The sequence below is a fragment of the Echiichthys vipera genome, assembly GCF_963691815.1.
Source record: "Echiichthys vipera genome assembly, chromosome: X".
NCBI lineage: Eukaryota > Metazoa > Chordata > Actinopteri > Perciformes > Trachinidae > Echiichthys > Echiichthys vipera.
The window spans coordinates 44433126-44447687 of NC_139825.1; the positions used below are offsets into that span (position 1 = coordinate 44433126).

At 36.9% G+C, this 14562-nt stretch overlaps 1 protein-coding gene across 3 annotated transcripts in view; it reads left to right on the forward strand.

The window, feature by feature from the left end:
- Positions 1–8410: 8410 nt before the first annotated feature.
- Positions 8411–14562, forward strand: part of mtss1 (MTSS I-BAR domain containing 1) — a 73964-nt gene continuing 67812 nt past the window's right edge. For all 3 annotated transcript variants that reach the window (XM_083939275.1, XM_083939276.1, XM_083939277.1), the window contains exon 1: positions 8411–9141. In XM_083939275.1, coding sequence (XP_083795401.1) covers positions 9070–9141 — 72 coding nt within the window. In that variant the 5' untranslated portion in view covers positions 8411–9069. The remainder of the gene's footprint in view (positions 9142–14562) is intronic.

Consider the following 14562-nt stretch of genomic DNA (forward strand, 5'->3'; position numbering starts at 1 on the left):
TAAAGTGATATAAAGTGATGCAGTGATGATATAAAGTGATGCAGTGATGATGTAAAGTGATGCAGTGATGATGTAAAGTGATGCAGTGATGATATAAAGTGAGGCAGTGATGATATAAAGTGATGCAATGATGATATAAAGTGATATAAAGTGATGTAGTGATGATATAAAGTGATGCAATGATGATATAAAGTGATATAAAGTGATGTAGTGATGATATAAAGTGATGCAGTGATGATATAAAGTGATGCAGTGATGATATAAAGTGATATAAAGTGATGCAGTGATGATATAAAGTGATATAAAGTGATGCAGTGATGATATAAAGTGATGCAGTGATGATATAAAGTGATGCAGTGATGATATAAAGTGATATAAAGTGATGCAGTGATGATATAAAGTGATATAAAGTGATGCAGTGATGATATAAAGTGATGCAGTGATGATGTAAAGTGATGCAGTGATGATGTAAAGTGATGCAGTGATGATATAAAGTGATGCAGTGATGATATAAAGTGATGCAATGATGATATAAAGTGATATAAAGTGATGTAGTGATGATATAAAGTGATGCAATGATGATATAAAGTGATGCAGTGATGATATAAAGTGATATAAAGTGATGCAGTGATGATATAAAGTGATATAAAGTGATGCAGTGATGATATAAAGTGATGCAGTGATGATATAAAGTGATATAAAGTGATGCAGTGATGATATAAAGTGATGCAGTGATGATATAAAGTGATATAAAGTGATGCAGTGATGATATAAAGTGATATAAAGTGATGTAGTGATGATATAAAGTGATGCAGTGATGATATAAAGTGATGCAGTGATGATATAAAGTGATGCAGTGATGATATAAAGTGATATAAACTGATGCAGTGATGATATAAAGTGATATAAAGTGATGCAGTGATGATATAAAGTGATGCAGTGATGATATAAAGTGATATAAAGTGATGCAGTGATGATATAAAGTGATATAAAGTGATGATATAAAGTGATATAAAGTGATATAAAGTGATGCAGTGATGATATAAAGTGATGCAGTGATGATATAAAGTGATGCAGTGATGATATAAAGTGATATAAAGTGATGCAGTGATGATATAAAGTGATGCAGTGATGATATAAAGTGATGCAGTGATGATATAAAGTGATATAAAGTGATGCAGTGATGATATAAAGTGATGCAGTGATGATATAAAGTGATGCAGTGATGATATAAAGTGATGCTGTGATGATATAAAGTGATGTAGTGATGATATAAAGTGATATAAAGTGATGCAGTGATGATATAAAGTGATGCAGTGATGATATAAAGTGATGCAGTGATGATATAAAGTGATATAAAGTGATGCAGTGATGATATAAAGTGATGCAGTGATGATATAAAGTGATATAAAGTGATGCAGTGATGATATAAAGTGATATAAAGTGATGCAGTGATGATCTAAAGTGATGCAGTGATGATATAAAGTGATGTAGTGATGACATAAAGTGATATAAAGTGATGCAGTGATGATATAAAGTGATATAAAGTGATGCAGTGATGATATAAAGTGATATAAAGTGATGCAGTGATGATATAAAGTGATATAAAGTGATGCAGTGATGATATAAAGTGATGCAGTGATGATATAAAGTGATATAAAGTGATGTAGTGATGATATAAAGTGATGCAGTGATGATATAAAGTGATGCAGTGATGATATAAAGTGATATAAACTGATGCAGTGATGATATAAAGTGATATAAAGTGATGTAGTGATGATATAAAGTGATGCAGTGATGATATAAAGTGATGCAGTGATGATATAAAGTGATATAAAGTGATGCAGTGATGATATAAAGTGATGCAGTGATGATATAAAGTGATGCAGTGATGATATAAAGTGATATAAAGTGATGCAGTGATGATATAAAGTGATATAAAGTGATGCAGTGATGATATAAAGTGATATAAAGTGATGATATAAAGTGATATAAAGTGATATAAAGTGATGCAGTGATGATATAAAGTGATGCAGTGATGATATAAAGTGATGCAGTGATGATATAAAGTGATATAAAGTGATGCAGTGATGATATAAAGTGATGCAGTGATGATATAAAGTGATGCAGTGATGATATAAAGTGATATAAAGTGATGCAGTGATGATATAAAGTGATGCAGTGATGATATAAAGTGATGCAGTGATGATATAAAGTGATGCTGTGATGATATAAAGTGATGTAGTGATGATATAAAGTGATATAAAGTGATGCAGTGATGATATAAAGTGATGCAGTGATGATATAAAGTGATGCAGTGATGATATAAAGTGATATAAAGTGATGCAGTGATGATATAAAGTGATGCAGTGATGATATAAAGTGATATAAAGTGATGCAGTGATGATATAAAGTGATATAAAGTGATGCAGTGATGATCTAAAGTGATGCAGTGATGATATAAAGTGATGTAGTGATGACATAAAGTGATATAAAGTGATGCAGTGATGATATAAAGTGATATAAAGTGATGCAGTGATGATATAAAGTGATATAAAGTGATGCAGTGATGATATAAAGTGATATAAAGTGATGCAGTGATGATATAAAGTGATGCAGTGATGATATAAAGTGATGCAGTGATGATATAAAGTGATGCAGTGATGATATAAAGTGATATAAAGTGATGCAGTGATGATATAAAGTGATGCAGTCATGATATAAAGTGATATAAAGTGATGCAGTGATGATATAAAGTGATGCAGTGATGATATAAAGTGATGTAGTGATGATATAAAGTGATATAAAGTGATGCAGTGATGATCTAAAGTGATATAAAGTGATGCAGTGATGATATAAAGTGATATAAAGTGATGCAGTGATGATCTAAAGTGATGCAGTGATGATATAAAGTGATGTAGTGATGATATAAAGTGATATAAAGTGATGCAGTGATGATATAAAGTGATGTAGTTATGAAATAAAGTGATATAAAGTGATATAAAGTGATGCAGTGATGATATAAAGTGATGCAGTGATGATATAAGGTGATATAAAGTGATGCAGTGATGATATAAAGTGATATAAAGTGATGCAGTGATGATATAAAGTGATATAAAGTGATGCAGTGATGATATAAAGTGATGCAGTGATGATATAAAGTGATATAAAGTGATGCAGTGATGATATAAAGTGATATAAAGTGATGCAGTGATGATATAAAGTGATATAAAGTGATGCAGTGATGATATAAAGTGGTGCAGTGATGATATAAAGTGATGCAGAGATGATATAAAGTGATATAAAGTGATGCAGTGATGATATAAAGTGATGCAGTGATGATCTAAAGTGATATAAAGTGATGTAGTGATGATATAAAGTGATATAAAGTGATGCAGTGTGATATAAAGTGATGCAGTGATGATATAAAGTGATGTAAAGTGATGCAGTGATGATATAAAGTGATGCAGTGATGATATAAAGTGATGCAGTGATGATATAAAGTGATGCAGTGATGATATAAAGTGATGCAGTGATGATATAAAGTGATATAAAGTGATGCAGTGATGATATAAAGTGATGTAGTGATGATATAAAGTGATATAAAGTGATGCAGTGATGATATAAAGTGATATAAAGTGATGCAGTGATGATATAAAGTGATGCAGTGATGATATAAAGTGATGCAATGATGATATAAAGTGATGTAAAGTGATGCAGTGATGATATAAAGTGATGCAGTGATGATATAAAGTGATGCAGTGATGATATAAAGTGATGCAGTGATGATATAAAGTGATATAAAGTGATGCAGTGATGATATAAAGTGATATAAAGTGATGCAGTGATGATATAAAGTGATATAAAGTGATGCAGTGATGATATAAAGTGATGCAGTGATGATATAAAGTGATATAAAGTGATGCAGTGATGATATAAAGTGATATAAAGTGATGCAGTGATGATATAAAGTGATGCAGTGATGATATAAAGTGATATAAAGTGATATAAAGTGATGCAGTGATGATATAAAGTGATATAAAGTGACATTTGCTCAGGATACAGTGTCTCCACTGTTCCTTAACTGACCTGTAGATGAATTATACAGTTTGATGGCCACCAGAAGAAAAGACTTCCTCCAGCGTTCAGTGTTACAAAATAGTATAAAATTGCACCATATATTTTAATTAAAAAGAAACTAGTAACTAAGGATGTGTAATGTCGTGCAGTAAAAAAAAAACAATATTTCCCTCCGAAATGTAGCGGAGTATAAGTATAAAGTAGCAGAAAAGAGGAATACTCAAATTTGCTTTTAAGTACAGTACTTAATTAAATGCACTATCACTGATAAAATAATAAAATATAAAATATCATAAACTGAAGTTGTCCAAATACAAACTCATAAAAACCCTCCTGATGGCAGCTCATAAAAAATTCCAGGTCCCAGTTTTAAAAATAGAACAATTCAGATTAATTATTGTATTACATTTTTATTATTGTTATATGTGGATGCTGATGCTTTGGTCTCCATGGAAACCAGCCTGGTGTTTAATGGTGGTCCTGTGATTCAGCAAAACACGCGCACACACACACACACACACACACACACACACACACACACACACACACACACACACACACACACACACACACACACACACACACACACACACACACACATACACACCACTTTGGCATGCTGGTTGCCATGGTAATCAGGCTGGTAGGAAGGCTGCTGGCGCTGCTGTGACTCAGCTGGTTTCCGGGTAAATCAGCTAAATACACTGTAACTGTGTGTTTATTATCAGCTGGTTGCTACATAATAAAGTAAATATATGAGCTGGATATGAGCAGTCTGCGTGACAGAGTGGAAGACAGTCATATATATTTATATATATATATATATATATATATATATATATATATAAAACATTATTATTATTATTATTATTGTTATTCATCTTCTTCTTTTTATTATTATTATTATTATTATTAGTAGTAGTATTGCTATCTTCATATTTTAACTTCTCCCTCCCTTTTTAATTTTTATTTTAAACAAATTCTCAAAGCAATTTCAGTCAAAACAAACAAATTAATATCATGTTTTCCTTTTGGATTATTATGCTTTGTATATTCTTAGTTTGTACATATATAATCATACATCTACCAGATACTGTTATAACTTATTGCTACTGCTATTTTTACCTTCTGGATTTACTCCATTTAATCTAATTTATTGTCAAAACATCGATATGGAAATGGAAAACTTAATTGTCGCAAATAAGAAATATATTCTATACTGTGTTTTTATTCCATGGTTTCATGTTTTAATAGTTTAATATGGCAGTTAAACTTTTATTCAGCTTCTGTTTTGTTGTTTCTGTGTTTGTATATATGTTGTTGTTAAAGTAAAATAGGCCAAACACTAAAGTTTTAACTGTATTCTGCTGTTGGGGAGAAATCTTTCACCTAACTCCGCCCGCCGCGCCGCCGCGCCGCCGCGTCTTCCACACAACAAACCGCTTTCGTCCACAGACGCGAAGCTGCGTCAAGCGAAGCGAACTCAGCGCCGACCGGAAACGTTGAAGCTTTTAAAGTAAAGGCGTCAAATGAGGTTTTTTAAATAGTGTACCAGCTTTACCAGGCATTTCCATAATTCATTATTTCAGTATTTCAGTAGATACGACTTTATTTTTCCTACATCTGCACATAAAACATAGTATGTATTTTTCTATATACTTTTAATTCTATAATTTATTGTTTCTTATTGATGCTTCTTCTATCATGTGTGCTTTCCACTTTGCGTCTGTGAATAAGACATTTCCCCTCTATGGGACTAATAAAGGAATATCTTATCTTATGAGACAGAAAACAAAAGAGAAATATTTTTATTGTCAGACGTTTGTTTTACTTAATAGGTCAAATATAAAAAGGTAAACTGAACCTGAAATAAATTATGTATGTTGTTTTTTGTTTTTTTTCTGCATTCAATGGCAAAAACACAATAATTATCAATTTAGAGACAAAATATGTGTTTGGTTATTTCTGTTATCATTGCAGATGTGAAATGTGAATATAGATTATTAAATAAACACTAAGTTCAAAGACTTATTACTTTTCTTTAATCGAGACATCGTGTCACTTAATAAGATCCACTTGCAAGGAAATTGAGTTTCCAGCAGCTTACAAAAACACAAGGGAGGTATAAAAATACAGTATAGGATAACTAATAAACTCTTATATAAATAGATACAGAAAGTATATACTATATATAGTAAACAATAAACTCAAATATATATAAGTGTATATATAGAAATTTAAAAACAACATCAAAGTAAAACAAATCTAAATCCAAAAGCAATCAGGACTTTCTCTTGTTACAGAGGATTTCTACACTGATGCATTGCTACCTTTATTTATTGAAAGCTTAATTCTGGTGTAAAATAAGCCCAGGGTCTTTTTCGTCTTTTTTTTAACCATTAATGCCTGTTTAAAATAACAGCAAACCTCTGCAGCAGCATGAGAAGAGTCCCTACACAGAAAACAAAGCACCAATGGGCTCCTTCCTTTGGGATTGACTTTGGTAATCCACTTGAATGGACTTTACTATGAGAGGAGCTGGTACAGGGGCCAGTAGGTAAGTCTTTAAAACACTCTTTATAAACTCTGGGTTCACTAACTACGTTGTTGGTGCTTTGTTTTGTGTGCAGGGACTCTTCTCATGCTGCTGCAGAGGTTTGCTGTTAGTTAGTATTAGTGGTTAAAAAAGACGTTTTATTGCCTTCTCCGTGCTGCCCTGAGCTAATCAGTATTAGCAAACACTGCCAGTGTTGTAGCAACTCCGGGACTTCAAGATTCAAGATTCAAGATTCAAGAAGCTTCATTTATCCCGAGGAAAATGATTGTGCAACAGTTTCAATACAAAGGTGGGAAAGGATCAGAGTAACAATAAGCATAAACATAAATCAAATCAAAGTAAAGCTAACATCAAATAAATCAAACATTAACTAAGTGTGACAGAGTGCAACAGACATCGTGGTTAAACGTAGGTTTATACAATATACAACAATACGCAGCGTGCAGTTCAGCAGCATGTTGAAATAAAATAAGTACAAACTAAATAAGTGAGAAGGAGCGATAAGTGATAACAGTGTTAAAGTGTAGCAGCATTTCTTACTGACTTACTTCTGACTTATTTCTCCATTAATCGTTCATACATGGTAAAAATTGTGTCAATGGCTTATTTAATGACTGAATCATTCGTAAAAAACTGGGATGATTTTACATCGCAAATTATGCTTTAAGTAAATATCTGAGAGTTCTTCTTCGACCACTGCAGGAAGGATCCTTGGGGCGGCAGTAGCTCAGTCCATTGGTGACTGGGCTGGGAACTGGAGGGTTGCTTGTTTGAGTCCCTGTGTGGACCATGAATGGAGCGTGGACTGGTGGCTGGAGAGGTGCCAGTTCATCTCCTGGGCACTGCTGAGGTGCTGTTGAGCAAGGCACCGAACCCCCAACTGCTCGGGGCGCTGGTCACTGGCAGCCCCATCGCTCTAACATCTCTCCATTAATTGCATGTATATAGGTCCTGTCTGTGCATGTGTGTGTATTTCGGGCTTGTGTGTGTGTACAATGAAAAATAATAGAGTGAAAATTGAATTTCCCCATTGCGGGACAAATAAGGGATTTCTTCTTCTTCTTCTTCTTCTTCTTCTTCTTCTTCTTCTTCTTCTTCTTCTTCTAGCTCAGGGGTCTGCAACCTTTACTATCAAAAGAGCCATGTTGCCCCCTCTGACACCAGATAAAATGTGTCTGGAGCCGCAAAACATATTTGATGTCACAGCTTATAAAGGTTTATATGTAGTTACTGTTACCTGGCTTTGTTACCTGTCCTAAAACTGTGGTTGTTTGCTAATTCCTCTCCACATATCAAGCTAACAGGTAAGCCACCATCATGTGACATCAGATCAATACGTCCACGAAACACGATTTTCCTCGCTAATGTTTTGGAGGGGATTAGTCACCAAGTCAACATTAGCCCCCTGCAGGGAAAGGCGCTGGGCCCTAGACCAAGGATGAGACGCACATTTTCACCTAATATTTCTTCAATATCACCTTGAACTCCAAGATCAAATGTTTTCCCTCGTCCACTGTGCAAAAAAAACCCACGTTATTTTCACATTGTTTATATAATTTTTTGCCAAAGCTACAGGGGGCCGCTGAAAAAGGGGCTGAAGAGCCGCATGAGGCCCTAGAGCCGTGGGTTGCAGACCCCTGTTCTAGCTGTATTGATTAACGGCTTTTATTGTGAAACTCCTGGCCGGATGTGTGCTAGCATCGCTACGGCTAACTTGCTGCGGCGTTCGGGAGGACACACTCATTCACTTTAGGTTAGGACTTCCCACTGGAGTAACCAGAGGGAAAAACGGCTGGCTCTGTCGTCTAAAAACTCACAAGAAAACAACGTGAATCACTCGGATACACTTCAGGAACCGAGCGACGCGGAGGTTTGAAATCCGAGCCGGACATCAGATAAACGGGACACGCCGGTTTATTTAGGCGAACTGATTGATTTCGGTCTGCGTGCTTTTGGAAACACAGTCACAGGTTGATAGCGGAGTTAACAGCTAACGTAAGCTAGCCCGACTTAGCTGTGTGTGTGTGTGTGTGTTTCCCCTTCTTTACCCGGGACTTCAACCCGCAGCCGGGGCTAAATGATTCAGGCATGATGTGGTGTTTTTTCGGACGTTTATCAAGTTGGCCGGCCGTTAGCATCGGCTGATTTAAAGCCTAACGTCTATTTAACGGTTTTCTAACGGCTAACCAACGTCTGTCTCGAGCTGTTTTTACTCCTGAATGTTTTTTTTTTCCACTCCTGTTTTTAGCAGTTTATTTTTTATTTTTTATATTAAGGTAGATTCTGCCTTTGGGGTGGTGTAAATCCCCCCTCAGCCTAATTTTCCATTAAATAATATTAATAAAAATAACACTTGTTTGGAAGTTTTTTTTACTTCGGGAGGTAAAAGTTTAGGGAGCCGAGGAGGGTTTTTTCCCCGACCCTGTGGAAAAATGGATGCGGGTATAGAGAAGGAATGCAGCGCCCTGGGAGGGCTCTTCCAGCTCATCATGAACGACATGAAGGTAAAAAAAACATCATTATATTTAAAATTATATTAACATTTTTTATCCCCTCCAATTCACGTCAGTGTTTCTATCATTGTATGTTTTGATTTTGGGTTAAAAGCTGTTTTATCTGTCTGCAGAAGCTTTATTTCTTACATAAATGACTTTTTTCTAGTGTTTTTTTCATAATATTATATTATTTTTAGTTATATTTCCAGTTTAACTCATATTAGTGATAGACCGATACATTGTCTGGTTGATATTTGCATTTTTCACGTGTATCGGCATCGGCTGCTGCGTTAGCCGATATTTTTCCGCGACATTATTTACAGACAGGCGTCCGCAAGCAACTCGGTGTTGCTTGTTACGCCTTTTTAAAGTTCAATAAATGTTCCTTTTTTAAAGAAAACTGAGACTCGTAACAAAGGAGCAAAAGTTGTATCGGCTCAATATCGGTATCGGTATCGGCATTGCACCTAAAAAATCCACATCAGTCGATCCCTAACATATACTTTAAGGTGATATACCTTTATTATATATTTATCTATCTTTATAGATGTGCATTTTTTATTACATTGCTATTCAGCCAATTACTGAATATGTTAAAATAATAATAACACAAAAATAAAACACATAAGCATTAAAAACAAACAAAAAACACTCAACTTACATAATGTAGTTCATGTTCGAAAGGGGATAAGAAGATGTTAAAATACCATTTCTGGTCCTACCCCGTCTTATTTTTATACATTTCCATACAAAATAAGAATTCAGTGCACTGCCATAAGTGTCTGTTTTTTTATCTGTCTGCTTAAAAAAAGCAACAATTTTGCACAAAACAAAACAAAATAATGGGAACAAATGAACGCAAACACTGTTTTAAACAGTCTACAAACAAAAAATAAAATAAAGACTCCATATATCTTTATGGAGATTTTTCCTGTATTGCTTCACTTTACATTTACACTTCCTCTAATATTAAAAACGCTTACATTTCCTCCTTTTTTTAGTCATAACTTCATGTTATGTTAGTACTGGGGGAGTTATACGGTGCTGGAAAGCTTTAAAATGCCATAAAAACTAGGTGAGATGTAAAGAATAAAGAGTCCTATAAATGAACGTGTAAGGTTTAGATCCTACGTATAAAATCTAGGTTATTATCGTCTGGATTTAGAGCGACGGGATGTAAGCGCTGGTGATGTTGATTGGGTAATGAATGAGCAGAGGTTAAAACTGGAAGTGGGCCATCTGAGAGGGTAACAGGGCTGGATGGGGGTGGATTTTACCAGCTGTGTGCTCTTTGATGTTTGTTAAGCAAGCTGCCCTTTGCTGCCTGTCTGTCTGTCTGTGTTTCACTGCTCTCAGATGTTCATCTTTAGCAGCCTCTACTTTTCCAGCTGACCCTGAACGCATCTTTTTGTCCAAAATAGCCACGAAGGCTCTGGTGTTTGTGGAGTCGTTGCTCCAGCGCTTGTACTGCGTGGAGTACGACCGAGACTTCACCATTATAAAGCTAATTCTGGCTTTTCACAATTGTTTTGGGCATCAGTGCAAGTAACTAGGGCCTGGAGATCCAAATTAAATCATATTTTGAGATATTGTTATACACAATTGCGTCTTCTAATTGCTGATCTGGCTATTCAGTCTGGCGAAACACTCTTTCAAAATACGATTTCCGGGTCCAAACGCTCCGTTGAAACAAAACCGACAACAAAAGCTGAATATGTGAACCGTTACGATCACTTCTTTCGTTAGTTAATCATCCTTTTCATCGATAAGAAAGAGAATTACGTTATTTTTTTAAGACTCAGATCTGGTCAAACAACGGGGAACACAGCGCTGCAGCGTTTGGACCCAGAAATCATACATTTAAAGGGTGTTACGTCACGTCTTAACAGCAGGATAACAAGCATAGCTAATTATTCCATATTTCGCTCTGAAGTTCTTAATAAAATGAGGAAAATACTCAGTATTTTAAGTGCGGCCAGATAATACTTGCAGCCAATCAGTAACAGAGTCCTGAACACAACTCCGGCTGCAGAAAAATTTAAATAATGTGACATACACCATTTTGCTGCTGCTTGATGTGTTGTTGGCGTAACTTAAATCCTACTGTGCGTGTTAAACCTCCAGTAGGTCACGTTCACACTGTCGGGTACAACATATGATCATATGAGAGACGGAGGGCGCTGTCAGAGGGAGAAAATGTTTCAGAAGTTGCTGAAATTATAGCTAAAAAAGTCAGTGAATTATCAAGCCATGATGATGAAGTTCTGAACAGTATTTTTATTTTGCAACTTATGCAACTTATGCATGTGAAAGTGCAATTTGAGAACAAATGTGTTTGTCCAGAGTGGAAATGATAGCCACAGATGATGACGCAGCTTTCAGAAATACAGGAATATTAAGCAAGAGTGGATCTGCAGATGACTACTTTACGTGACGCCGCATTTTCAGGCTGAAAGCTTTCTGAGTTTTTAGTCTATGTCCTGATTTAAGGCTGGAGGGACGTGAAGGTCACCTTGCTGCTGGGAGTCCTAAGAGGTTCGATCTGCGTGAGAGGAACAGTTTGAGGAACATGAGGCAGTTCTCATTTTGTTCTTGGATGTAACGTGATGGAACTTGCAGACTTCCTGTGGTGACTGAGAACAGTGCGCAGTACGCATGAGTCAGCTCTGCTGTCAGATAACAGGGAACAGGGATGTTAATGGCGTGCGTGCGTGCGTGTGTGTGTGTGTGAGAGAGAGATTCAGAGTTGTGGCGTCCTCACATCCTGGTATTTTACCAACATGGCACCCAACCAACGGGGGCACTCCTTCCATCTGCCACACACAGACAGACACACACACACACACACACACACACACACACACACACACACACACACACACACACACACACACACACACACACACACACACACACACACACACTCACACACTCAGAAATCATGTCTAATTAAGTAGAGAGTTGCTGTTCAGATAAATATCTCCTCGGGGCATCATAACAGGCCTGTGAAGAGCTCACACTCTGAATCACTCAGTACACACAAGTCACGCTCGGTCCACTACCGGGTCGATTTAGGAGTCGCAGTTCGGTGCAAGTTCGGCACAGAGGGAAAAAAAACTAACAAATGCGTAATGATGTGACGTTTCTTTTCATTTATTTAGAACAGAGAATTAAAGACAGACACAATCCTCTCGCTGGGCACTGAGGTATCACAGGCATAGTCTCGCATTGCCTGTGTTGTCACCACCGTCACCACAATATGGCTACGGTCACACTTCGGGTCTTAATGCACAATTACGATTTATTGCTCAAATCCAATTTTTACGTCTTTAAGTGTGGCCTGTCTACAGATTGCTGTGTTAACAGCTCACACTCCTGAAGTGACTTGCATGCGCTGTTGTTCATTGATGACATCATGTCACAACAGTGTTTACAGAAGCAAACACGGCAACAGCAACCGGTATAACGTTAGTGTATATAGTCTATGAGGTCTAAAACTTCCCTCTCCCTCCACTGGCTGCCTGCTTCACTTCTGTCCTCCATGTTTGTTTTGATTCTCTCCCTGGTTCCCGTCTGTGGCACACTTTTTATTCATCAATCAACTGTATTTGTCATTCATTTACAAAAACAGTGCGGGTCAGAATGACGTCAAAGTCGCATTAATTACAACCTTGCTGTTCAGAAATCTGATACGTATCCGATGCAGTAGCACATTTAAAAGTGGCCTAATACTGATTTGAAAATGTCAGATTCAATGCGTCTTGTGCTGATCACACTGTCAAGAGCAAATCAGATTTGGGTCACGTGAATATATGAGCGAAAAAATCCGATTCAAGTCACTTGTAACTGCAGTGTGAACTGCAATGCGAGACTATGTCCATGTTTAGCCAGGTGTAGCTCTGCTTTTCATGGTAATTTGTGAAACTCAAAGTGTTTTCATACTTCCCTGTATATTTAATGTTTACCATACTTTGGATTTAAAATGTAAGGGGGCCGATTGCATCCCTGCAGATCGCAGACCAACTGCTATTTACTGCTTTTGCACCATAGCTTAATTTGGAGGCTAATGTGACGTCATGTTACTCAGACTCCAACAGTAAAAGCGGTAACTTCCTCGTACCTCCACATGGTCTTAAAATAATCGCACCCCTAATTACGGCATCAATGCGGTACCTTTTTTGGTGTGTGCGTTAAAGTTATATGTCATGTGCCATGGTATATAATAAAGACAGTAATAATCCCTGTTTAGTTATTCGTGTGCAGTTGTAACTGTGGGCGCAGATGAATCAGTGAAGCTTCACAGGACCTTTAAATTCTGCCGGAGAGAGACAGACGACTTATTGATTTCTGTCTCAGCGATATCAGGAGTGACATTATGAGCCATCGACCTTCTTCACCCCTCCATCCCGACGTGCTCAGCGCGTTCCTTCACTCTCACTCTTTCTGACTCTCACGTTTTCTACACTATATGTTTCTCCATCCTCCTCTTCTTCTTCCTTCTCTCCCATTTTCTCCATTCTCTCTTTCTATTCATCCTCTTCTTACTCCTCCTGATATAATTCACGAGGAGTTGATGAGAATTAAATTGAATTTATTCTCCTCGTTAACTTGACTTCAAACGAAAACAACCGTCGACCTGCCCTCCTTCCTTCAGAGTGTATTAAGTGAAAATGTGTGTGTGTGTGTAATAGCAAATAGCTTTCAACACCGAGTTACAGCCAGGTTTAATTTCTACATGGACACACACACACACACACACACACACACCATAGTAAACAGTGGTTATGACGGCATTACTGTGTTTTACATTCAGTCCTGTCTATATATAATTAGCTGTCTGTGTATGTATATATGTATGTGTGTGTGTGTGTGTGTGTGTGTAGACAATAAATACAGGCTTTTCCCAATCACAACTGTGCACAATTACATTACACACGCATACAAAGACACACCCTGCAACTACAGGCCGTGATGTGATGTCATCAAGGCTTAGTCACATCAATGATATACTTTATAGTTCCTGATAGTGTGTGTGTGTTTGTGCACGTGTGTGTGTGTGTGTGTGTGTGTGTGTGTGTGTGTGTGTGTGTGTGTGTGTCTGTGTGTGTGTGAGCAGTTGATTTTAGAGAAGTCTCACTGCTGACAGGAAAATAGGCAGCTTCAGGTGAACGTAGGCGTGGACAGACACACACACACACACACACACACACACACACACACACACACACACACACACACACACACACACACACACACACACACACACACACACACACACACACACACACACTCACAGACACACAGACACACACACACACACACACACAAAATACAAAACTACCCAACAAACACATTATATACACACAGGGCAACACTCACATTGTTTGCCTGGGTGTTGGCTGAGATATGAGAGATAGATAAAGGAAAAGG